Below are 27540 nucleotides of genomic sequence, written 5' to 3'. Positions count from 1 at the left end.
CTCACACACACACACACACACACACACACACACACACTCACACACACACACACACACACACACACACACCAAAGCACACGCACACACCCACACATCTATATAACAACATACGCGCGCCTGTGATATTCGCATATTATAATGGAAATGTAATTAATCAACCAATATTAATGTAAACTGCAGATGAGATGGTCACACTGAAATGAAAACATTAAAGAAAAAATATTTGTTAACGCTCTTAGTGTACATAAATCATGTTTAAAGTTTGAAGAGATTGCGTGTTCAGTATTCCTCTTATATGTGCCCCAGCAGGGCCTGAAAATAGAACATTCCTCATAAAGCAGAAAAGTTTAATTGGGTTTTTTTTTTTTTTGTACAACTTAATTAACCACATCAACTTGATATATGAATCAGCAATTAAGATATATGGTGATAACATCTGTAGCAAACCATTTTTTTTTACTTCATTTATGATAATATATGAACTGGAGCTACGTGTATATCATAAATAGGCCTACATTGAAACATCAATTTTGCCAAGAAAAAATATCTCAATTGCTTGGAAGTTTGTCAGGTAAGTTCTTTATATATATATATATATATATATATATATATATATATATATATATATATATATATATATATATATATATATATATATATATATATATATATATATACTCTGTCTATATACTGTATATTCTATGGTCGATCACACGATAATGAATATACCGAATTTTTCTCTCACCAATCTTTGTCCTCTAGCGAGAGCGAATTATGCGAGCTTATCTTGCGAGTGCTGTGACTAAAGAAAACGGATAATATTAATTAACGTATTCAAAACAAAAATTTGTTCGAATGTTGATGAAGAACTTCTAGGTGTAAAGTATACCGAATTTATGCTTGGTATTTATAAGTAATCTATATTGGCTGGTATTTAAACCAGACTGAAAAGATGTATAAGAGCAAAATCCATTTCTAAACCTTTCTAGAAACGCTGGCCTTTTTAGAAACGAAAAACTTTCGTTACAATATAGTTTTCGGTTTTCACAAGGGTAAAACAATTTGACAGAATCTATGATATCACTCACCTACAAATGGACCGATAGGATTATCAGTCATCACTTTTTTTCTCCAAAATGCCACAGTATAAACACAATTTACTAAATACAGCAATGACATGCATGTAATCAGTTATCACGCTGTTTATCAAAATAGATGGTGACCCGATAAAGGCTAGCTACTGTGCAATTGAGACTGGTAGCTATCGCATCTTGTGCTCATCAGCGTGCATAATGTGTATCTCTATAATGGCAATGCGAGAGATCTATCTCAGCGAAATTACTGTACACATTGCATACGGAGCGGAGACGTGTAATTCCTACGTGGCTGGACGTACGAGAATTCTCGTGTAGGCGTAGTGGGATCTTCATAATCAGGTAAAATTACACACTTCTTTTCTATGCTTAGGTCAAATACATTATGCAGCTTCTGTCATAAACCTTCCTTCTTATTCATTTCATATTTTCAAATGGAAAATAGGCTACTGAAAATGAGGGAAAACGTAACTTCTTCCATTCCCCACTGCTTAGCAGCGGAGCCGAATGTGTTCACGCCGCGGACGCCAGCTGAGCTATTCAGTGATGAAACTGATGAAAGTTATTGATGTCCTCGGCTCGGTAGCCCTTTCGGTAGCTCGAAGTGGGAGTTGCCCCTTCGGGCTTCGCTTCACACCAGACAGTAACTGCTGGCATGGCATTGGTCTAGCTACAGTCAGAGAATCCGTCATATATTCCCCTAACATTCGATACTCGTTGCCTAATTTCGAATGTAGGCCTAGCTAGACCAACTCCAGTGTATTAAAAGAAGGAGCCTGCCTTTGGCTTTATTGTCAGTAAAGTTTACACATGACATGTATTGAAATTACAGGCATGCTGCAGCTGCTGAAAGATTCATATTTTCTGTGTGTAGCTGTAGGTAATTTACTGTCGATGTCATTGCCAGCATTCCACATACCACACCAAGACAGACAAGGCGTGTTTTTGTTGTGTTTGATTCTCAAGCTTGGCATGACAATCACATAAAATTGAGTGTGGAACTGGAAGAGTGTCTGTGTGTAGCTGCACATTTCGTGGTCAATGTGTAATTCTTAAAATACTCTGCTGAGCGCTGAGCTGCGCTGCATGCATGCTAGTTGATCAAAAATAATTCATATAATCAATGACTAGACCTAGAACTGTCTAGTCCGAGTAGTTTTGACTCAATTTGTCAAGTCATAGAACTTATAAGTACACGTCTAAACAGTTACAGTGACAACATGTCCGGTACGATTGTTGAACAGAATGGATAGAATTTAAATTCTACCGACAGTTGTAGCTAGTTCTGCCATACCAACTCTGTCCTGTATTAAGGCAAGATCACCTTCATATGTAATACATAAGGATTGAGAGAATGCAGCACATTTAATAGAACATATCAATAAACACTTGAGGAGAATCTGAAAATCCGTTTGTATTTATGAATTTTTGAAGTTGCAATTCTGCCTTTGCTGGATGAGAAGACTGCTACACTCCAGCTTGTGATGTGATGTCATATGTGTAGAATGGTTAAGAAAATATAAAGAAAAGTCAAGATATTTTCACTTTTCTTGCATAATAAAAGAGCACTTGACTTGCCTCTTTCAAAAGGCAAGGGGAATAATATCCTTAACTCGTTGAGGACGAGTACCGAGTATACTCGGGCCAGAGTCTAGATGGGAAATGAGTGTTGTAGCAAAGTCAGCCCATCCTCAACTGGTTAACATATATCAGTCTTAAATGAGTCGCGGGAATGTGTGCTTTTTTCCAAAAAAAAAACAAAACATGAAATTTTGTGGAATTCTCTTTATACTTTCCTTGTATCGTTCTATGCATTTGACATCATAAACTACAGTATTTGGTCTTCTTATCCAGCAGTGACTGCACAGAAACTTTATAAATTCCAAACTTTTGAACAGATTGTCCGATTTTCCTCAAACTTTCACTGATGTGTTCTACTAATATTGCTGCATTCACTCATTCCACATGTATATGAAGGTGAACTTGTCCTTTAAGGATTGCAACAATTAAAATCTAAAATATCACCAGAATAATGATGTACAAATGTACATAGTGTAGACTAGAGGTAGACAGTGTTTCTTGGATGAGAAGATGAATCGATAATGATAAATCTAGCAAAGAATGAGCATGGTTCAATCAGTATCATATGCTGCTTAATGATGAATTGTGCACATATAAAGTGCTGTAACTGGACAGAAATACTGCAGTAATAATTTGCTTGTGTTTACTTTTGCAGTACTGCGGCAGACTGACCCACATGACACTGTGCATGCACACAGAGCTTTGAGGTACGCTTTAAGGCAGGGAAAGGACAACAGATTGCTTTGCAGCAAATACAAGGGAGCTCCCTGCTAGTGCTACTTTGCCCACAAATTATTGATAACCAAAGAAGAACAATGAACCGTGAGAACGGAACAGGATATGCTGCCGATGACTTGGACGATACTTTTGAGCAGGACCTTCACAACATGATCAGGGAGGGGACGGGGGGAATCATGAACCCCCTGCCAGGGTCCACCGTAACTGGAGGGGGTGGTGCATCGCTTGGTGTCGGACAGGGGAACAACAGCTTCACAGGAGTAGACCTGAACAGCCCACAAAAGGGAACGGCGCCCTCGCCGTCAGTCAATGTTCACGCTAACCCATCAGTGGGAAGTAGACTAGCAAACACAAGAGGTGAGTTCTGTTGCCTTTCATATTATTGGCCAAATAGACTGCATGCGAAATTATTGTTTGTATCATCTCTGTATGAGGGAAAAAATGGTTTTGAGACATATTTTTTCCCCAATGCTTTGGAGTAGAATTACATATCATTTTGTACGTAGTATCCATTGTTTATCCCACAAAAATATTATTGTAATTTGCTTATTACAAGGGTACCAGGAAAGAATTTGCTTGATACTGCAGACACTTCAGATTGAATTACTTTGCATGTCTCATTTAGGAGTTTTAACATGTCATAGCATGCTTCCAGAACAAAGTCAGTTGCTGTGTCCACATTTTGTTTGTCAATTTGGCTGAAATGGTGAAATGCTCTTTGAAGTGACCTGTTAATTTCTAAATTCTTGAGAGTTTGCATTATATGGCATATGTTGCTCAAGGATATTGATTAAAGAGGAATTTTCAGAAAGGAGTCACAGTGTTTTACATCAATCATGACAAGACAGACCCTGGGGCCTGATGTTTCAAAATTGAAGCAGGTGACATTGGATGTGATCTACTCATTTTGATGATGATATTATTTACATAAAAAAAAAATAAATGTTGCATGGTCTGATGAAGTAAATAAAGGAATTCTGTACTACAGTGTATAATGCATTGTATGTTTGATATAATAATAATAATAATAATAATAGTGTTTACTTTTATAGCGCATTACTCCATCAAAAGATGCTCATAATTTCTGATATCCATAATTTCTGAACAAATGTTCTTTTTACAATATTTATTCTAGAATGTTAAGCTATCAACAATATGGTTTGTGAATATCTATTCAGAAAAAAATATGGTTTAGCACTTTTAGTTGAGTTCAGTGGGAGGAAAAAATCTACTGGACTTTCAGTGCAGTATGTACATGTAGGTTACTGTGATCTACTCTATACTTAGTAATAGTATATGGATATTGTACATTGTATGAGTGTCGGGTTATACTATCATTTGAAATTAATCATTATGGGGTAGTTTATCAAAATGAGTTATTATTTTTTATGAATTTTGATTTCTCTTACATTCTTACTGTCATTGTTAAAATGTACTCAGGCAAGAGCCCACAGATTGTATCTCTAAACCAAAAAAGACGTCCACATGTGAGATGTAAGTGGGAGTGGTACCAAGACTAGACTTTGAAACTAAACTGCACTATGAAATTAACCAATTAGTTTTTTGTTTATAACTATACCTCGTTATTACTGTCACTGTAAATCTGCCGCAACAATATCTACAGCCTTTTTTTCCTTTTTCCAGTGCAGTTGAAAGTTAGTCTGAAAGGAAGAAGTAATTAAAAATTTTCCCAGCACAACAATGAAAATTTGATCAAGATCGGATGAAAAATGAATAAGTTACATGACATTTTGAAATTCCCCTAGTTTTTCAGGAAACAATTCTTGAACAGTCAATATGAATATTATATGCAAATAATGAAGTGATGAAGTCATCCCCTATCAACTTGCCATATATACAACTTTGTTTATACATAAAATTGTGAAATTTCTGGTTTTTTATTCAAGCGCAATTACGCCCCAGTCTCAGATCCTGATATAGATGTCTAACTGATCATTATTCTGAAGTTATTCAACCAGGAATAACATATGTTTTACATTTTAGTAACAGAAACATTGCATTTTCGTATTTTTTTTTTGGTACATGATGGATGGAAAATTGTGATGTGATGGCATCATCAGCTCATCGAATGTGATGCAGAAATTAGCAAAACATCACAATTTCATAACTTCCCTGATTTTTGTCCAGTTTTAATGATATATTCACTGTTGTGCCTGTAAGATATTACTATTTCTTATCAGACTAACTGAACTGGAATTTCTCTTGAAGTGGGTATGAAGATTTTCTTAATCTTAACAGATCTTCACTTTTAACTCTTTTGATATGGTTATTCTGGTTATTTAACTATCCAGTAAAATGTAGAAATATGTAGAAATATTCAAATCTACATTTGTAAGTTCCTGGTAATATAACATCTCCAAGGTTAATAGATTTTTTTTTTTCTGTGATATAGAAAGATGAAATGAAAGAAAAATTTAGCTGATATAGACAAGGGTGACTAAAAAGTATCGTTTGTTCACAGTGGGAATGAAAATAAAGGAGATACAAGGAATTTAGCTTATAAACTAAATTCAGAAACTTATTACCCAATTAAATACAGTCTGTACTTTATGAATAAACTTGTGGTTGGTATAGAAGAGTGAGCTGGACAAGGGCTAATTTGCTTAAAATTGTGTCCAAATGTTGTTTTGAAGGATTGATAAACAGAGTCATGGCAGAAAGACCAGACATTCTTGCATAGATTTGCCAACACTCATATTGATAGATGGGACTACACATCATGAGGGAAATTTTTTATTTTTTTTGAAAATGTCATAGCATTTAAATTTTCAATTCTTCATCCATGAAACAAAAAAATTCCATAATTTTGCATGAGAAAGCTCATGTTTGCATGTACGTCATTGAGGAAGTTGTCGTACTGAATGGGATTTTTTTTTTTTTTAAATGCCATACTAATTTATTTCGTTCGTACACATATGATTGCATTGGCTGATGGCAGTGGCATCTACATTGATCCTAATCTATCACTAATATCTTTATTGTCCTTCCTTTTTATTTCCATCTCTTTCTCTCATTCTCTTGTGAGCTACCTAATTCACTAATTGTGTGGGAAATGGTAATGGGTCATGTCATTAACTCATTATCAACGTTAACAGATGATAGAAATTCATGCACGCTCCTAACATGCCTCGTAGATTTCACCATCACATTTTGCCTTTGTCTTTCACACAGAGGGGGAAGCCACAAATGAAAGTAAGCTAATATTCTTAATTTCTTTTCCAAACGTGTGACTCACCCTCATTAATATGCATGTCTGTGCATGTTTGTGTTTTTGTTTGTGTGTCTTTCGTTGTGTTTACTTGTGGTTTGTTTTCAAAGAATGTTCAATGGTAAATCGTGTTCTTAAACTTGTGCCAGTTTGCTAGATGAAAATTCCTGTCTGTGGTGCATTAACTATTGGTATGATCATATTGTACGACTAGTGATAAAGTTGAAAAAAAAAAAACAAACAAGAAAAGCAGCTTTGTGTCCTCAATATGTGCAGTTCATTTACATGTGCATTATGCATCATCACGTTTTTCTCTACTGGATGGACTCGTCTTGTTTGAACTTTTTTTTTTTTTTTTATTGCTTTCTTGTGCTGTTAGCAGATTAAACACTTCAAGTTCTATGTTCTAATGTTGGCTGTTTAACTGAAATTATTTCAACTTTTTCATACATATTGTATGTAAATTAAAAGCAGGTTCCAGTGGAGTGCCACTTATTGAAAAAAAGAAATGTTTCCTTATGAATATGTACAGTATGTCACATTCTCCGCTTGCCAAATATGATCTGTTAATTATCACTCAAGTATCCTAGCTATCATGCAGTAAATATCATTTACGCAAATTCCGCAAAATATACTATGATACTGATTTTTCCTAGCATGTGATGTGAATTTATGTTAGTGTTAGTCAACTGTACAACTGTGGCCTGTACAATAGTGTGTCGCAGCTGTTAATGTGTTGAACGACATTGTAGAGTGTGTTTCTGCACTCACTGTCCTCATTCTTTTGTGGTGGAGAGATTTTCATTTAAATAATATCATGTCATTATGGGCATGTTTCAACAAAGTGCTCAGCATACCTGTGACTGTACATGGAAAGATAGCCAATCAGATAGCCAACCTTTCTGTCATATCACACTGAACTATAGTGTGGGTAGTGTGGGATAGATTTTGAAATATATATCAAAGATACACTCTGTATTTACTTTCTTTTATATCCAAATATTTCTTCATGCATGATTATAGGCAGCCATCCTTGCATTAAAAAAAAATTAATAAAAATTTAGCAGCTTGATCTGGTGTGGTGGCTTTCATGTCATGAACTGTTCACTTATGTGATACATGAATGCTGCAAGTAATGAACAGACATGATAATACAACTTGTTGTTTGTTATACATGTGTGGAAAATGGCACTTTCAATTTTTTAGTGTTCTGCGAGAAAAGACTGCAGTGTATTGCAGAAGTAAATTTCCTCACACCCTTGACTTGGCAAGTATTGAAGTCCAGATCCTTGTAGATGAAAGTCATGTAATTACCCCAAGGAGAAGAAGTATCATGGTTCAAAGAAACTTGTCAGGAGTCCTCTGTGTAGCTGATTCATAAATGCCTAAAGTACAAGTGTACTTGCTTTGTGTGGCGGCTAATAGCATCTCTCTTTATTTTTTCCTGAGGTAGGCACATAGCACTCCTAGAAACAATAGTTGCCAAGTTGCTTGCAAAATATATTGGCCTGTGCAGTAGATTTGCAGTGTCAGTAGAAAATATTGTTACAAAATAGACCTTTCTCGATCTTGGGCATACTGTATAAGACACTATCGTTGCATGATCGAGGTGACCAACTTAAATTACCGTGAGGTTAGTATGGATGATGTAATGGCAAACAAATGGTCATAACTCTCTCTTTGGTTGTCCAGTTTGCTGGGAGTGATATCTTTTGTCATTAACAGTATGCTTTGAAGGGCGAACTCTTTGTTGTTTTGATGCGATAGAGTAATACAATATGAATGTTAAATGTGAGAATTGTATTAGAAATTAGGAATATTGCTGGCCAACAAAAAATTGAAAAGTAATTTCAAACTTTAACCTTATAAAGCTTACCATATAAAAAGTATGAAATGTTTACAAACAGTGGTGGATATTTCATAGAATCTGACATGATATGAGAGAAATATGAAATGTTTCATGTTGACAATTTCATGAATCAATGATACAGTACGTCTGCATAATCAGGTACCTGAGGCGGAGAGTACTGTATGAGTTACAGCTACTTATGCAAATGGGATGAGGTGATGATGATATAGTGTCTCAGTTCTGCCATTTGTTTGTATATGATTAATTGTATTATTTTGATCAATAGTTTAGAATCTTGAACCACCTTTCCCTCCAAAGTCATCATTTCTGACTCACAACATTTCTGCTGTAATTTGATGTAAATGACATAATCTATCAATTTTGATGTTGATATCTCCTTTTTCTCCATTTAAGAGAGGACACGCTTCCTTTCACATTTAGAGGGATGTTAGTTATTTTTGATAGCATACCTGTAAATCCAGCAATCATGCAAAGTCTTTTGGGGGTGGAACTACAATTGTATCATCCCCCACCATAGTTTGGGCAGGGAAATCCGTATCCCCACTATAGATTCCAGGACTGAAGTGAAACAAGTCACTGTAATTCATGTTGAGCAGGAAGCTCCTTGATATAAAACAGGAGACACATAATTCATTTGATGGAATTTTGTACATTTTATACTACTATTTTACTAGTAACATGTATATCAATGGATACTTATTTATGGGCGACTGTTGTGTGACACCTCATGTACAATGTACTGTATACGCTGAATATTTCGGGAGGTTTTTATTTTCGCGAATTTCGCGAGTCGGGTGCTATTCGCGAAATTAAGAACACGCGAAAATATTGACTCTAATCCCGATGTGGATGTGACGTACGGGTGTACATTTCTCCGATCAGTGCAGGACTCCACGATCGCGAATTTAATCACTCGCGAAATCATTGGGAATTCCCGATTCGCGAAAATTTAGACTCGCGAAATATATGGCGTATACAGTACTTTGTGCAGAAGCATCCTTTTGTAGTGCCGGTATTTAGTGCTTAGCTTGGTAAAGTCCCTGTTCTACATGTACATTTGTAGTGACTTAACCCATTGAAGACTAGTCGTGAGTATACCGAGGCAGATGTCTGTGGGGAAACGTGTGTTAAAGCAAATCAGCTTGTCCTCGATGGGTTAAAATGTTTGAATGCATTACTGATTGTAATTGGATACCACTCAGATAGGTACTCAGCTTAACAGTCCTGAGTGGAGCACGAGGAGTGGGTTCTAACATACAAAGTGTAGGCTGTTTAATCCAATCAAAGAGTCCCAGTCTCTGTGTAAAGATGGGTACAGAACTGACCTGATAAAAGTCAACAAATGGAGCATCATTAGTTACAAACTAGATACTTTTTTTTTCAGGTGATATAATTAAATGCACTGCCAAGGACATTTCATTTACAAGAGTGTATATTGTACCTCGTGTGATATGGTTATTGAACAATTTGAATGTGTAGCATTACCCCAGTTGCCTTCAATAAGTGTGCTGTGTATTCGAAAAGCTCACAAACTATCTGTGAAACTTGCCACCAGCAGGGTACTGCAGCATCATCAGCATCATCATTGTAATTTTGAACATATATGAAATATATAAAGATGGAAATATGAAAAGCAATTGAAGTTATCATTTAAGGCTTTTTTTTGGGGGGGGATCACAGTTCAAAGGGATACTACATTGTAGTACACGTGTAGGCAGTGCAAATTATCTTATGCAAAATGTGCATCAGCGTAAAGTGTAATACCAGTTATGACATTTGTGCATATGTAAACATGCTGTCTAGCAAAATCTCCCCCCCCCCCCCCCCCACCCAACCCGGCCTAATTGTGTTAGAAATGTGCTGTCCAAACAACCAACCTTGCCAGAATGGAAAGTACCCTTTGGTAACTAGTGCGCAGCTTTGCTTTTGTTTGTGATTTAACAAACAAAGCTACAAAATAAGTTGCAGAATGCAGCAATATACAGTAACACACCAGCCAAGTCACCTTTCAATCCAGCAAGCACAGATACTGTGAATTCTTCCTTTATTTTTTTCAAATATAGTAAAAAATTTGATTTTTTTTTTCTTTGAGACAAGCTAAGATCATAGTACTGGAGAAAGGTGAAGAACTGTTCTCTCCTAGTATACAGTAAGTCCAACACGTAGGCATATACAACGTAGGCAATGTGACCCAAGCACAGTTGTGTTATTAGCAAAAGAGTCTACGAACATTTGTGTATTAAAAATGAAAGACGAGAAACGCCTACCAGTACCTTTGTGTGGCTCTCTCAAGTGAGTGGAAATTTCATACTGCAATTTTTCAGTCCAATTTCATGACTCGGCCTCAGAAGGTATTGAATTCTTACATTTTTGCAAATAGGAGTGAAAATCATAGAAGAGTGATGTGCTCACACAATTATTAAGGGAGATTTTGCCCTGATATAGAATTTCATTCTGAGAATTCTAAATGTAAAATGAAAGCAAGAAATTAACAATGAGGGTGGGTTGTTTTTTTTTTTTGTTGTTGTTGTTTTTTTTGCAAAATTGGTACAAATTACATTAGGATTCTGCAGGTTTTGACAGTTGAATGCTGTGTTGCATTCTGTAGTCTGTCTTACTGCATTAAAAAGACCTTTATGAATTGTGAAGTAAAATGTAAATGATTGAATGATTGAATTTTGATACTTTGGTCCCAAATGCTAGATAGTGATTGGATGTTTGATGTCAAATAGAATTCATAATGGACCAAGGCCCTGTTCTCAACACCCTGACATGACTATCAGGGGCAGTGGAACTGGATGGGTTGCAGCTAGCGCAGCACCCCCTTTTTTTTTCTTTTTTTTTTGCTCATCGAAAAAAAAAAAAATGAGGAAAAAAAAAATCAGAACACCCATGAATTTTCAAAGGTTATGTGCTCAGACCCCATTTATACAGGGCATTTAGAGTGCTCCAGGAATGCTCCTGAATCGCTCTGAGCTTTGTAGTCATTATGAACAGACAGTAGGGACTCGGAGTGCTCTAAAGTTATGCCCTCTCGAGCCTAGGCTCAGGAGCGCTCCTGGATGTCCTAAGCTCTGCATATTATGGTCACCAATGTTTAGAGTGCTCCAGAAGTGGAATGCAGTGCAAACTGTGCTTACAGTTTGACAAACCTTGACAGTTTTGCCCCTCTCAGCCGCTTTCCATGTGGTCTGAGGGAGCGACGATTACCAAATTTCAGCTCAGTGATGCATGTACACACCTTCTAACAACATATAGGTGCAAGCAGATTTGCAGCTGTTGCAAACAGACCATCCTCGTTAGTATTTGAAAATTGGATCTAGGTCTTCCTGAAAACTGTCATATAATTGTTCACCAGGTGCAGGTGAATGTGTATTCTTTTCAAATCAACGAATGCCATTCTCACAGCACTTAGAAATCATAGATTATCATTTTCTGCTTTACTATTTTCAACTGCTCCTATAACAGACCAAATGATCCATGCTTTTGAAAAGTCTGTGGTTCCATAGACCATTGCAGACTATTGCTATTATAACTGTGAGCTGGTTTTATTTACATTGAGTACAAAACATATACTTCTCACAGCTTACATGTATGCTTTCGACATTTTGATGAGTGCTTTATGTTTGTGATGATTATTAACAAATCGATACACAGCAACCTTGACCTCCAGTATGATCAAATACCAATTTGAGGAACTAGAAGACAGTTTCACCCCGATGAAAGTATAAGAGGTAATCATGCTGCAGGCGTAATGGCGCTTTCAGACACACCGAGTTTCGTATATTCATACGATGTATCTATGGATATACAACGTTTCGATATGAGAGCATTCAGACACAGCACCCGGTGAATATACGTTAATCGTATCAGAGCATTCAGACCTAGCGCACAAGGGATATTTCTTGAGTAGATGTGATTCTCCTCTATGCGCAGTATGTAATTTATGCAGGCTTTGCGCGTAGTGTTAATACTCTGCCTTGGATTTATCCGGTAGTTTGCTTGTTTGCGCCAAATCATTATTACGTCACAATCAATCTGTCGACCGCCCGTTATAAGTCCGCACCGCGGATACGTGAGCTCGGCGCACGCTGCGAATAATCTCTGCCTACTCACACGACGCATGGATATGAGAGCGTTCAGACACGATACGTCGTATGGATATAGGATAATAATTTGAAATGACGCTCAAATCATCATTTCGATATATACGACGTATATTAATACGACGTTTCAATATTAGAGCATTAAGACACATAAAAACGTCCTTTATCCATACGTCATATATCCATATGAGAACTCTCTAGTCTGAATGGGGGGTAAGACTATTGAAACTATACTTGTATATAAATGGGTTAAATTCCTGTGGGGGATGTAACCATTGACACCCCCCCCCCCCCCCCCCCAAGTCCTGCATCCCCCTTACCCTGAAAAATGTTCCCCTAAATGTTCCACTTAATTTTCACTGACCATGATTTATCATGCTTGTATTATGGAAGACTTCATACCTTCTCAAAGTATGTTAGCAAGAGAGTGGAAGAAAAATCAGCCAGGAGCCTGAAAGCAAGGCTACATGTAGCTGCTGTGATGGTAATGGCTAAAGAAGGGGAGGGGGTCTCACGGAATCATATTTGGCAGATGAGCAAATATGGTGGGATGGCTTGATGTGGTGTGTAGGTGTTGTAGAGGTGTAATGGTGCAGTTTCTGCTGATTGCCTCCCAGCTTAAGGTAAAACACCTCCTTAAAGGTTGCAGCTCACTTTGGCATGTCCTCTCATTAAAATCCACAACATTTTGACTCCAGATGCCTGATGAATCTGAGTATCCTGTGCCAAATTCTGAATCAAACTCCTGCCCTTTAAAGACCCGATAGTGTGGGGATTCATGGAGTAGGAAGGCTGGCCTGGCTTGGATATATTCGAGAATCCCCGTAATGAACTGTGTGTAGCTTTATCACTGATCTTGGTGTAAGTACACACACAGCTGAAAAATCTTTGCTGATTACCAGTGAGCATGCACTTCAGTGCACATATTCGCTGACATGTGGCTGATGGGTGGTATAATTTGATTTCCAGTGTAATGTGGGCAGCAATTGAAGATCGATACAACCGGGCCAGCCATGTTTCCCCACGCCACCTGGTCTTTAACCCTAAAAACTGCCTGCTGGGGTTAGGTTTCAACCCTCCCCCCCCCCCATGATTTTGTTTTTTTGTTTTTTTTGTGATGATTTTAAAACAGTAAAAGGTTTCACCATGGCCTTTCATGACTTTTGAGCCTTAAGTCTTATTTATCATTTAATACTAAATTTACCAAATGTGGACCTCAGGTTCTCATGCAGCACAGTATTTTGTCATCTTGTGTGGGGCAAAAAAAAAAAAATGAATTCTTGATTCAAACCCCCTCCCGGCCACAGAACAGCCAAAAAAGCCTGGCCTGGCTAGGGTTAAGGTAAAACACCTTTTTGAAGGTTGCAGCTTACAATGTACTTCAACTTGACCTGTCCTTATTCAACAAGATTTTGACTCCAGATGCCTGAAGATTCGGAGTATCCTATGCCCAACTCCAAATCAAACTGCTGCCCTTTAATTAGTAGTTTTGGCAGTCCTTGTGTCATATCCAGCCTTCTTATTTGTTAATGAAATACCCAAAACAAAGTGTGATGTCACACATGTTATGGTTACTTATTTTGGAGAAACAGTGGAAGGATGAATTCAAATTTTCCTGTTGGGCACAGGTATGAACCTCTGCAACACCAGGCCTACCAACACCATTGCCTCAACAGACCAACCATAGCATATTGTCGCTATAGCCCTCCCATGTAGCAACTTCCAAATGCTACCAGATGTTGCGATGTTGTAATTTCACATTAGTCAGGTCAAAGCCACACCACGAGGATATTTCCTCCCTTTGTGGTCGCTCGTAATGCTTTGTTAGTAGGGGCCGACGCCCTTTAATGTGCACAGATGTGTAAATGTACGCTCATGTACCACGAGAGGCATTCCGACGTGTTCTGCATGCAGACAATTTATGAACTTGTTTGGATCATACCAAGGAGGTATCACACACACCTCCTTGGTCTTGTATAGAGAAGAGGTATTTGAATGTCAATTTTGGATTTTTGTCTGTCTTCGTTTGTGTGTGTGTGTGTGTGTGTTTTCCAATTTGAGAGACATTCTACAGATTTACCAATAGAAGTGAAACTACCCTGAGATCTATATTTAACATGTTTTGCTACGTAGTATGATGATGTGTATTGCCAAAGCCTGTATTCATTATACATGTTTATCTGGATAATGACTACACGTATATGATTTAGTTTTTATTGTCATATGTGAGGCAAATCGATGACACAGTTTACAGAATAGAAAGTGAACTCTGTAGTATCTACAATTGTATGTCCCCTGTGATATGGAATTCTGAAGTAAAATATTTTTGTTGATTGTGTATTGCTTTAGCAACAGGAAATTCTAACCCATGACAATCATATAATCCATGATTGCAATTTCTTGATGTAGACAAAAACATTGTATGGTGTATAAGATTGCTACTTGAAGTGTCAGGAAAAAAAAAATGCAGAGTTTACTAACAGGATGTCATCAGTACGTCAGCATGCAAGCAATGCAAACTATAATCGCCATGCCTGTGAGAACATAAACGTCACTTTATTTGCATATTGCCTGCGAGTGTTTTAATCTGTCATGTTTACCCATGCTTCATGGATGAAGTTTACTTTAGCATCCTGACTGACACGAGATCTGAAAAGGTGTGAGGAAATGGCAACTTAAAAACAAAAAATAAAAGACTGTTTCTCTAAACTTGTAGTCTTAATGGATAAAAGGATATTTTGTGCTGGCTGCAGTAGTAAAAAAAAAAATTACTTCTATCATTTATTGAGTAAAGTTCACTTCATTCTTTAATGTCCAACTTGCTTCTTTTGTTGTTGTTTTTTTTTTAATACAAATGCACAAATTAGAAATTTTTCATGTACACACATGATCTAGAGTTCTCTTTCAAAGTCACCATTTGAGATGATAGTTAGCCATTTGACATTCATTCTCCACCAAATCTGCACCTTTTTTTTTTTTATTTCCAGATTTTATGCAAAACATCTTTTTCTCAGAGGCAAAATATCCTGTAAAAGCAGCAGCAGCAGTACGGAAAAATCTTGGCAGACTTTTTTCCATCTTATTGGATAGTCATTTGTCTATTTTTTGTTTTGCGTATTAAAGAACAGTGCTTGTAGTTATAGATATGACTCTTGCAGATTCATTATTTTCTGATACCAAATATTCTAAAGAAACAGGATTATCCCCTTTTGATGGTTGAAAACTCCAAAGTAAAATCACAAGGAAAATAAATGTTTATTGTAATTTCTCTTTGGTATGCAATGAAACAATTCAGTGTAGATAGTGGCTTACATAAAACTGAATGGATATCAGTGTGACTTCTGAAAGATTCTGCAGGGTTCTTCCAGAAAGATTAAATATCCCTTCATGTCCTGTCAAGAGAATATAAAATCATCCTCCCTGATTTACGAATTACATTTACCCATTGAAATGCATGTAGGGCCTAAACCATGGGTATTGCCCATAATGCTCTGGGGAATCTCGCTGATTGGTGTGAGAGTGTGTGTGTGAATGTCGTCAGCCCTGCTGCCGAGATGCCTTTAATCGCCTGTGTATTTGTGGTACTTGACCTTTAACTACAACTAGTTCACACATGTGTCTCACACACACATATACACGAAACATGGAAGTGCTGTACTCACTCCCAAATGCATATGTGTAGAACGACTGCAGGTCTGAACCAGACACAGTTAACCGAAAGTACCTGTATGTTGGATGTGATCATTTTGATTTTGATAATCATACTGCAGTATGATTCTATAACACAAGTCTACATACATACATACATACATACATGTACATCTATGTGTACAAATCTGCTTGTGTGTCTTACATTGTACGTGCGGGGTGGGCTTGTGTGCCGGTATGTTTCTTCGTTTAGGGCCTACATTGGTAGACGTGTTCTGGTGGGAAACATGCAAGGTGCATACAGCTTATGTGTTTAAAAATATCAAAGATATATTGGTAGCCTGTGTACTGATGGAAAACATACACTGTATCTTAAAGCAGGGCTGCCAACTCTCACGCATTGAGCGTGAGACTCACGCATTTTGGTCCTTTCTCATGCTAAAACTTTATTTCATTTGCATGCATTTCTATTGATCTCACTCATTTTGACTCCTAAATTATAGCATTGGCCTATGGGAGTCTCACTCTCAACTAGTTTCCAGTGTTGGCAGCCCTGCCTAAAGGTGGAAATTTTTTGTTGTGTTGAAATTTTCGCACATTTTACGCAACCAGAAACTAGCACAAAAATAAAAGTATGCAAATATTTTTACTTGCTATATATTCCAGTAGTCTTGATTCTGCGGAATTAAAAGCACAGCCAAGCGCACAAAATTTCTCATGCAAAAATATCCACTTTTACAGTATCTGTATGTATCTAATTGTGTTCTGCTAATGGTAGGTTCTCTGCTCTACTACCTTCAGATGAACCAAAGCAACAACAACCAAATATTGTACTCTCGGAATCGAGCAAAACTTGATTGCAAAATACTCCCAGAGCACAGGTGACCTAAATGTGGCTTGAGAAACAGGTTTTGGAGAAACATAGTTTGAACGTGCTTTCAGACTTGATAAAACTTAATGATTAACAATAAAATGTGTTTCAGAACACATTGATGAATCAGTTCTTTTGTCAATCTGGAAAGGCTTTCCATTACAGTTTGGATACTTCACACTCTTTCCTTTCGTAATGTGTTGTGGAGAATTGCTACAGGACTAGCTGCAGAATGTAGATTATGCTGCATTAGGCACATGACATTTTACTTGCTGCTGCCCAAATATTTATGAAATACACATGTTGGCTACTCAACTACAATTGTGTTGGTCTTTGTTGAATATTTTTAGGTGAGAAGTGTGCCTCTTAGAATAGCAGCTGTCCCTTCACACAACATCAATCAATGTCTGTTGATTGTGGTTCATAAAACATTGATATGCAATCATAAACGAGGGCGGTATATAATCTGCAGAGGGGCGGTGGGGGGGGGGGGGGAGAGGAGAAGGGGAGAGCTTCTTTTGTAATACCAATAGGATGTTTGAAGTGAAGAGAAAGTATTCAGCTTGTGTGCGTGAGAAAGTTTGCCATATTTGGACTTCAGGAATGATTGAAATATTCTTTGATTTGTTGCTGGAGAGCAAGGGAAGAATGACACAAAATTGCCTGTGGCATTATGGTTGCATTTGCAAGGCCCTACATTTCCCCACCCCTCAAATAAAAAAAGCTTTTTGATAATCTTTTTTCCATCTCTTCTTTTCTAATTCTTTTCTTCTTGGCATACCCTTCCAGTTTCCCCAGAATTACAAATTAATAGATTGCCCGAAGCATGGTATGGTTGAATGTCTTGCACAGTGACACCCTAACATTTTTTATCAATAGAAACTGTAGTATCTCACAATATGCCTGAAATTTTACTCACGCTTGTGGAGAAAATGCTCTGAATTCACAAGCGCATATTGAAAATATGATTTGAGTCACATGCTCTTATAAAGCAGCTTTGAATGTGTGGTGTTAATTTTCCACACTCTAGTGTGCTGCACTTTGAAACCGACACCCCTTTCCTCTATAGGCAATACAGTAAAAGTGCACGTAATGCATTTCCAACTTTATGCAAAAGTGCAGGTAATGCATTTCCAAATGTATGATTTATGGTATCATTTTTTTGCTGTTTATTATCAGGGTTTTATTTCAATTTGAATCGAAAACCATTGCACGTGGTCCCTTGCCTGCAATTTTGTTCTTTACGTGTAATGCTATAGAGGGGTGTTGGTTTCAATGTACAGTGTCAATGTGTTAAACAACTACCATACTAATCAAATAGTACTTGTATGGTATCTGATAATAGAAAAAAAAAATGCGAGCTTTGATACTGTATTTCCTCCGGCTTTCCTTGAAAGGTGATAGGGTGATGCTTGTCGAGTGTAGGAGAACCAGGATCATTCTAGGACTGTTATCACGTTGTTGCCTGAGGCAGCTAGAGCAGAGCATCAGGGAACTTGAATACACTACAATTATGTTTCCTTCATGTAACAGAGACCCTTGAAATCAATGTAGCACTTTTTAAAAAAAGGATCAGATAGCATTGTTATGAGATTTGAGAACATTACATACGCACACACACACAAACACACATACAATCCTCTGTGTTCTGTGTGTCATAGTGAGGATGAATATATGTAAGCCTTAGCTAATTGCTCTTTATGATTCCTTTTCACTGAAGGCACACCTTTCCAAATTGATTGAAAACAGCCATGACTTTTTGACATTGAATAGCAAGAACGTGACATACATGTACTGATGCACTGTACAACTTGTGTATGTTACACAGATATATATCGTACATAATATGCATTCTATATAGTTTAGTATTTAAGTATATATTTGTGTGTGTGTTTGTTTGTGTGTGTGTGTGTGAGTCTTTGTGTGTGTATGGGGGGGGGGATTAGTCACTTTTGCCTTTGACAGCCAGAAACTGCAGAGAAATAAAACCATTCAAACCTTGTGCAATGATCTCTATTAATTACGATGCAACCCACCTGATATAAACAGCCTTGTGAAAGGCCAATCGAGTCCTCAGCTAGGTCGATGTACCTGTTTGTATCATACAAGTCTTTGAATGCCTAGGAAATAGATCCAACCTTGTGCAGTACATATATGTGAAATGAATATTGCAAGTCAAAGCTGTTTTGCCTTTTTTTGCCTGTCCCAGCAGATTCAAGTTCCACGAAATCGATAGTGCTTCGGGGAGAGAATGGTGTCGTGGAATAAAGTTAATATATTCCGATACGATACTGTGATTGTCTCTGAAAGGAATGTAGGCCCACAGGGAGAAATTGAACTTGCAACCTTCTGCTTCTAAAGCAGATGTATAAATGGAGATTTTCCACAGTGTAGATGTAGTGTTGGGGAGTAAACTTCAAGGGTTTGGAATACTTGTAGTCCTTCTTCATTTAGAGATGTTAATAGTTATAATCAATCTTCAAGCAGACGTACCAGCACCTTTTTTTTTTGTACCATACCTCTTCTTGTTTGGTTTTCATTGCGTATGCTCTCTATGTCTATATGACTTAAACATATTAGTAGTCTTTGAAACAAACTCTAGGCTTCTTTTTTTTTTCTGTGCACCATTGTATTTGTCTGTTTATGTCCCCTGTGAGTTTGTAGCTTGTAGACTGAGTACTGATATTGTGTCTATTCATGTGTTTGTGACTACCTATCATGTACATGTTTAACCCTGTTTCTCACGAGATGCTATTTTTGCTACGTTATATAGATGATGACTGGCGGAGGAGGGAACATACCGAATGTTCCACCCGAAGGGTTTGAAATGCTACTGAGGGAGGTTATAAGTTCCGAGACGAAGTGGAGGGACTTATAGCCTCCCAAAATAGCATTTCAAACCTTGAGGGTGGAACGTTTGGTACATGTTCCCAACAGCAAAAGTCATCATCTGTTATATTATATGGGTTAGTCAAATATCAAGCCATGTTCGCAACGTCAACCACCAGCACAACGCACTCGATCACTCGCGCAGAGCCAAATTTACTGTGCGCGGGTCCTTCAAATCACACTTTTGTACACATTACAATAATCGGTCATCTGCTTTTTCACATTGTATGGAATAGGCAAATTTATCCTATTGATTGCGTGAAAAATATGATCGTTCAGTTGTTTGGTATCATTTGCCAGTTGTTACGTGAAAATGTTTTCCCATGGGAGAACATTACAAAAATGTTCTACCCATGGGCGAACATAACCAATGTGCCTCCATCACATGACTGTGTTTAGCCAATCACTAACCGGTATCTGACTAACCCATTTAATATAGTATAATGTTATGACCGTCAGTGGCAGTTGAATCTATTGTGACAGATATTTCTGATGTATTGCTTCATATTGTATTTAATGCAATCAGTCAGTCAGAGGTCTTTGGTTTTCTCAGAATACTGCATTCATGTTTGAGTATCACTGATGAAGTCCTGGACCGTCATTTGCTTCAAAATATTTCAGCTGTAATTTTAGGCATGGGAGAAATATAGAGGCAAAAAATGGGCAGTAGAATGAAAGAAATTAATCCAGAAAAGCTGTGTAAAAAATTAAATAAATCATGCAAACATTCATGTTGGGAAAATTGTGAATATCAGGATGAAGCAATTTACATATTGTTTTGGACTATCTGTAGAGAGTTGCTGTTGCTTGATTACATAGTAATTTTTGTGAGATTCAGCTAAAGTTTGTGTTGTGCCAAAAATGTTTCTCATGCAATCAGCAAAACATTGATCAGCAAAGCTTGTGTCTTAATGAAATGCATTCCAACTGAAATGCATTATAAACAACAAGTCCAACTGAAATGCATTATAAACCAAAACGTTTGAGGTAAGTTGAAGTTATCTTCACAAGAAAGTAATCTTGTAGTCCGCTTTCTATTTACTTATGATTGTGAATGTAGTCTTTGCCACATTGATGTTCATCAAGACTGGCAGGGTGACATGATTTTTAAGAGAGACCACTAAGCAATGACTGCATGATCTTATCATTGTTTTGTTTTTTGTTTTTTCAAAACTAGTGCAGCGGTGGCCTTTCTTTAATTAGTATCTGTAATGGGGACACTGTGTTATTCAAGATAAGATTTGAACACGATATTACCTTGTTTGGTCATTCATACTTTTCATCATGCATCCCCACAGCATCACCGATACCAGCACAGCAGTCTCCCAGCGACGTTAGCCCCACGGGGAGCGGGTACAGCAACCCCATGGCGATGGGTGGCGGTCGGGGGGACCAGGCGACAACGACGGCGGTGGCCAAGGCACGCCTCGACAGCTTCAAGAATTGGAGCATCTCAACATACAAATGCACCAAGCAGATGATGCAGGTATGGTCATTTCGACAGGCCAGGAGAATGGGGGATTTGGCTGTAACATACAGGCATTGGGGCGATTAGTTTTGCAGACTTTTTTTCTCGTGATACAGTGTTGGACTTCGATTCATATTAAGCCATTGTGTTTTTCATTCACTGGTGACAAGGCGGATTTTTCTTTTCACAGATGTCATAGATTATTATTATCAGTTTAGGTTGTAGACTTACAGACTGGCATACTTTTCTTATTATCATGCCTTAACTTTACTAAATTTGTAGGCTCTTATGGGAAAGATAATTTTCCATATGACTCTGTTTCTTTTTTCCCAATGGTACATAAACCCCCCACGTAGAATAATTTGATAAGCAAATTCTGTGTTACTTGTTTTTGTTTTGCCTGTATCTTTTTATTCGGGCATGGAATGGAAGTGATTGGATGTAATTGTGGCATTGCTTTTTCTGTGCATCAATTCTTATCCTCATCAGGAGAAACTTGGCAAAGCTTCGCGGACCGTCGACCTTCAGCTGGAGGCACAGATCGAGGTCCTGCGCGACACGCAGCGCAAGTACGCCCACATCCTGAAGCTGACGAGGGCACTGACCAACCAGTTCTACCTGGTCGTCCAGACGCAGCGCTCGCTGGGCGACGCCTTCGGAGAGCTGGCGCAGAAGTCGGCCGAGCTGCAGGAGGAGTTCTCCTACAACGCCGAGACGCAGAAGTCGCTCTGCAGCAACGGCGAGACCCTGCTGAGCGCCCTCAACTTCTTCACGTCCAGCGTCAGCACGTTGTGCAACAAGACAATGGAGGATACGTTGCTGACCATCAAGCAATATGAATCTGTCAGGTGGGTTGTGTTGCCTGATGCGTGGTGGTTATCCAGATCAAATTGCTAGGTCAGGCAAACGCCCTGTACCATTTTTTCAAAGAACAATCTTTGCTAAAATTATACAAATCATTCTCTATTAGATATGAACCAGTCAAATACATTCGCAGAGTCTTGAATGTGTATACCTGTAAATGATAATCAACTTAACTGCAGCAATCTTCGCCAAAAAATAAGAAATAAGCAAAGGTGGCTTGATGTATTATGAACTAATATGCATGAATTTCATTATTTTTCAAATTTCAGTCATTTTAGTCATGTAAAAGCAAACAGAGACAAACTGTTTAATATGAAGAGACTGCATATATGGTAGCTATCTACTGGTGTCAGTGTGTGGCAATGAATACAATAAAATGGGGTACTTCACTCATCGCAATGTAATTGAGATGTGCAAAATAGCATCATTGGCAGATTTGGGTTAGAACATAGAGGGCAGCATCACCAAACTCTAGGAACCTGTAGACCAGTAACCAACCATGCACCTTCAACAATGCACAAATGTCGCTGCTGCTCCTGCACTGTAGGCAGTAAACCTTATATGATAGTCCCATAATATATGTAATGTAGGCACGGTACTTCAAACAATTTTCTTTGCTGAAAGACTTTGTGTGGACATGAGACTTCATGTAGCAGTGGGGGAGAATTTCTTACAACAAATGTCTGAGAAATCGATGGTCCACATATCTATACCATGTAAATCATCACTGTTAAGTACCATGAGCTTTTGTTGTTTCAGGGACTCCAACCCCCCCCCCCCCCCACCCAATTCTTAATATATATTCATCAGTTACTCATCAGATAACTACGATCTTGCTTTCTTTTCTACCTGCATGGGCACGTTTCAGAGAGAGATGAAAACCGCTAGTTACAGAAGATTGCAAACGTCTTGGCGTCTGATGTAGGACTACAGGGCAGACCCTACGAGACATTGAAAGAGTCACTTGCAGAGAAAATTAGAATATCCGCTATCACTCAGTAGATACCCCCCCCCCACACCTTCCACATACCACAGTGACACACCAACAGGAGAATGACGTGCCCATTTGGGGAAAGTGACCGTGAAATGCTGAAAATGATAAATGATGCAGACGGATGTCTGAAAGGCTTCTACCATTTTTTTGTCTCGCCCACCGGAGGTGAAGGCGAGACTAAGGGATCCAAATGGCGTCCGTCCGTCGTCCGTCAGTCGTCCGTCACAAATGTTAAAGTTTACCTGCAAGACTCTCTTATGATACATAACTTGGCAACTGTTACAGCAATGGCAGCCAACTTGGATGATAGAAGCACTAGGGGTATCTTCATGTTATGGTGTTGTCGGAGGTCATGTAATGATGTCAAAGGTCATTTGAGGTCATATATTAAAGAGTATTTACCTACAAGACTCTCTTTTGACAAATAACTTCACATAAGTTGCTTGGATTACAACCTAACTTGGGTCATAGATGCACTGGGGGTACCTTCATGTCATGGTGCCGTTGGAGGTCATAGGATAAGGTCAAAGGTCATTTGAGGTCATACGTTAAAGTTTACTTGCAAGACTCTCTTATCACACGTAACTCGACACATGTTGCTACAATGGCAATCAAACTTTGGTGATGGATGCACTGGGGGTACCTTCATGTAATGGTGCCGTAAGAGGTCACATGATAAGGTCAAAGGTCATTTGAGATCAAACGTTTAAGTTTTGCAAGACTCTCTTATCACACGTAACTCGACACATGTTGCTACAATGGCAATCAAACTTGGGTGATGGTAGATGTCTCTTGGGAAGTTGAAGGTTACCACAAGGTCAAAGGTCACAAACAGGGGTCAACGAACTTTTAGGGCCCAATGTTAAGTTTTTAGGGCGCATTTCGTTTATGGCTCATAACTTTTGATCCTTTTGTCCGTTTGTGACCAAACTTGGACGGTAGATGTCCCTTGGGGAGTTAAAGGTCATCACAAGGTCAAAGGTCATAGGCAGGTCAATTAACTTCTGGGAGTTATAAAAAATATTAATTCCTTGTACGCGAATGGGCGAGACACAATTTGGCACTTGCCTTGTTTTGTCTTTGTAACGAATGTGCGCTGCCTGTTTTCATCATTGTGAATGTACTTCAGGTTAGAGTACGACGCCTACAGAGCTGATATGGAGCATCTGACTCTGGCCCCCAAGGATGCCCAGACCCAGGCGCGGCTCCACGAGGCTCGCAGCAAGTACGAGGCGCAGAAGGAGAAGTTCGACAAGCTGAGGCAAGACGTAGCGGTCAAGCTCAGATTCCTGGATGAAAACAAGGTCAGCTTTTCCCCCATGCTCTTTGTGGTGTCTGACCAGATTATAGTTATGATGATAATGGTAATAATAATAATAATGATGAATTTAGTCATGATGATGATGATGTTGATGATGATGATAATAATAGTAATGGTAATAGTAATGATAATAATAGCAACAACAACAACAACAACAATAATGACGCCTTATTTATCCAGGGTAGCCTCTTCAGTGTTGACTAGAGGGCCCTGCCATAATTATTACCCTAGCTTTGCCAGGTACCCATTTATACACCTGAGTTGAGAGGAGCAATGTGGGTAAAAAACATCTCATGCAGGGACATAAAGCACTGGGTGGGAATTGAACTTGGTGCCTCAGATTGGAAGTCGGGAGTCTTATCCACTATGTCGTGGCGCCCCCAGTAATGGAGATGATGTTACTAATATTGGTAATGATGATGATAGTGATGATTGATGATTGATGATCAATGTTAGCATTGCTCTTCTTGAGGACTGCACACGTATGATTTGCCCTGTATTCCCAGGTGCTCATTCTTACCATTTGGTCTTGAAGGACATCATCTCTGTATTTTAAAACAAGGAAAAACAAATATGCTTTTGAAGTGAACAGGTCAGTTTTCTATTTCTTGAGTGTATTGAGCACTTTACACACTACCACAGTGCTGGACATGCATAAACCTACTTATTCCTTTACTCAAGCAAAGACTGAAGTTTTGAGGCAATTTCCCTATCACCAGTTTATCTTGCTATTTGTTGCTTATATCTGCTTCCATCATAGGTGAAAGTAATGCACAAACAGCTGCTCCTGTTCCACAACGCCATCGCGGCGTACTTCTCCGGCAACCAGCAGGCCCTCAACGCCACGCTGAAGCAGTTCAACATCAAGCCCAAGGCGCCCAGTGAGATGCAACCATCCTTCCTGGAATCACAGTAGACTCCGGGAGACGGGGGCCCCGCCCTCTGTTGCCTGGCGTGGCTTGCTCACAACCCTGTGGCTGGGCGTGGCTTGCTCACAACCCTGTGAGATTCTAGCACCCTGTCCTCCCTCTTCCTCACTTTTCTTTTGGAGCTTGAAAAGCATTTCTTTTCTAGACAGAAACCCTGTATTCTTAACCATCTTATCTTTTATCATGACTTCTACACTTTTATTTTATGACCTATTGAATTTGGAATAGTTGTGGTTAAACTGTGTAAGTGCCGGTGTAGTATTGTCTAACAAGTGGACTTGCTGATGAGGAAAATGGATTTTCAAAATTGATGTGTTGGATCTTGTGACGTTGTTGATAGTGTGCAGCAGACAATGTCATGGGAAGCTAAAAATGAGGAATGGAAATGATTGACCAGATATCTGGAAAAAAAAAAAAAAAAATGTGTATTCAAGACTGAAGGCCCAAGCAAAATTATATGATATTAACATAGTGAAATATGAATGGCAGGAAAGTACAGGGGAAATTTGCAGAAATCTGCTTTCTGTTTTCCTTGCCTATGCTTGTGTTTTTAAATCATTTAATATGGTATTCTAATGACCCTTCTAGATAGTTGTCTACATCACATGACTAACTTTGATTGCATAATCTACCTTGCTTTTGCAAGATCATGTCATTTGCTCTCACGTTACCTCAACAAACAAACAAAAAAGAATCAAGAAAATTTTTTTCTTTGTGACTCTGAATTTTAATGTATCCAGGATATCATGTAGTTACCCAGCTTTGTTGACACAGGATTTTTATTTCTTGGTACAAATATAGTCAGGGTAGAACTTGTGCATCCAAGGTACCTCACATTTGACTGACTGTAGACTCGAGACTAGGAATGAAAAACCATGTTATACCTGCCACAGAAATGTCAGATTACTTGGAGTACAAGTATTCTGCATTATGCAAGCCATTGTAACTGTCTGCCATGTATGACATCTCTCGCAAGTTGATAAATTCCCTAAACATTACCATTTTCTCAGTAGTAATACAAGACTGGATGAATGATTACCTGTTCTGATCTGCCTTCTGACAAGGTGATTTACAATTCCAGTGTATCTGGGAATGGGATGGCATCCCTGGGGTTGATTACTGTGAAAGCGGTTATTTTCGTGATGGTTTAATTTTCACGAATTTCGTGAATTGCTGTTGGGCTATGAATTTCACAACACACAGAAACATCGCCACCCAACTCACTAGCAGAGTGAACAGACAGCAATTCGTGCACTTAGGATAGCTACGGTGTCAAATTGCGAAAATGTCTGTGACCTCCTGATTGGCAAACATATCTGCACGTGAAAATAACAGCTTTTACGGCATTCACACGTGGTGTGAACAGGTAGGCAAATTCCAAATACACTTCCACTTGTGGTGTAGCGCTTGTTGAAGCTATTTCTCATTTCATAAATTATGTCAGCCTTTACTCTCTGGTTAGTGTAGTGTATAATGTTTATTATATTGTTGATATGCTTGGCTCTAATTTTGCTATCATTGATATATACCTCCAATTAAATATTTTTCATTGCATCTTCAGAAATTGTGTCTTTAAGGATGCACCAAGTGCATCAGGTTTCCTATTAAAACAGTTGCCATTGACGTCATGTTGACCAAATGATATGTAGTTCAATACAGAAAGACTTTTTTTTTTCAGGGACGAAATCATCCATCCATCTTACATCCAGGCATCCCCATATAAAGATATGTTTTGAATTACCCCAACGATGGTCAATTACACCTGCAAATATTTACACAAATATTGTACCATTAATCAGGGTATTTGATATTTTTTATTTTATTTTCTGCCATCTATTATGAAGAGGGAAAATGTCTGACAAAAATGGCTGTCTGTGTGAGCAGTATTCGGAGTGTTGTTATTTGGAGTGGGGATATCTAAAATTCCCACCTCAGGTC

General features: G+C 38.3%; 1 protein-coding gene across 1 annotated transcript; it reads left to right on the top strand.

Moving 5' to 3' along the window:
* Positions 1-1356: 1356 nt before the first annotated feature.
* Positions 1357-25643, top strand: LOC140234819 (arfaptin-2-like). The gene is made up of 7 exons (XM_072314857.1): positions 1357-1436; positions 3331-3770; positions 6606-6626; positions 21325-21512; positions 21984-22342; positions 24482-24656; positions 25434-25643. The coding sequence occupies exons 2-7, from the start codon at positions 3491-3493 to the stop codon at positions 25587-25589; spliced, it is 1179 nt and encodes a 392-aa protein (XP_072170958.1). The 5' UTR covers positions 1357-1436; positions 3331-3490; the 3' UTR covers positions 25590-25643.
* The last annotated feature ends 1897 nt before the right edge of the window (positions 25644-27540 follow it).

The sequence above is a fragment of the Diadema setosum genome, chromosome 11 (genome assembly GCF_964275005.1).
Source record: "Diadema setosum chromosome 11, eeDiaSeto1, whole genome shotgun sequence".
NCBI classification, from domain to species: Eukaryota; Metazoa; Echinodermata; class Echinoidea; order Diadematoida; family Diadematidae; genus Diadema; species Diadema setosum.
The sequence above is the reverse complement of the archived record's forward strand: the minus strand, read 5'-3'. Positions and strand labels throughout refer to the sequence as shown.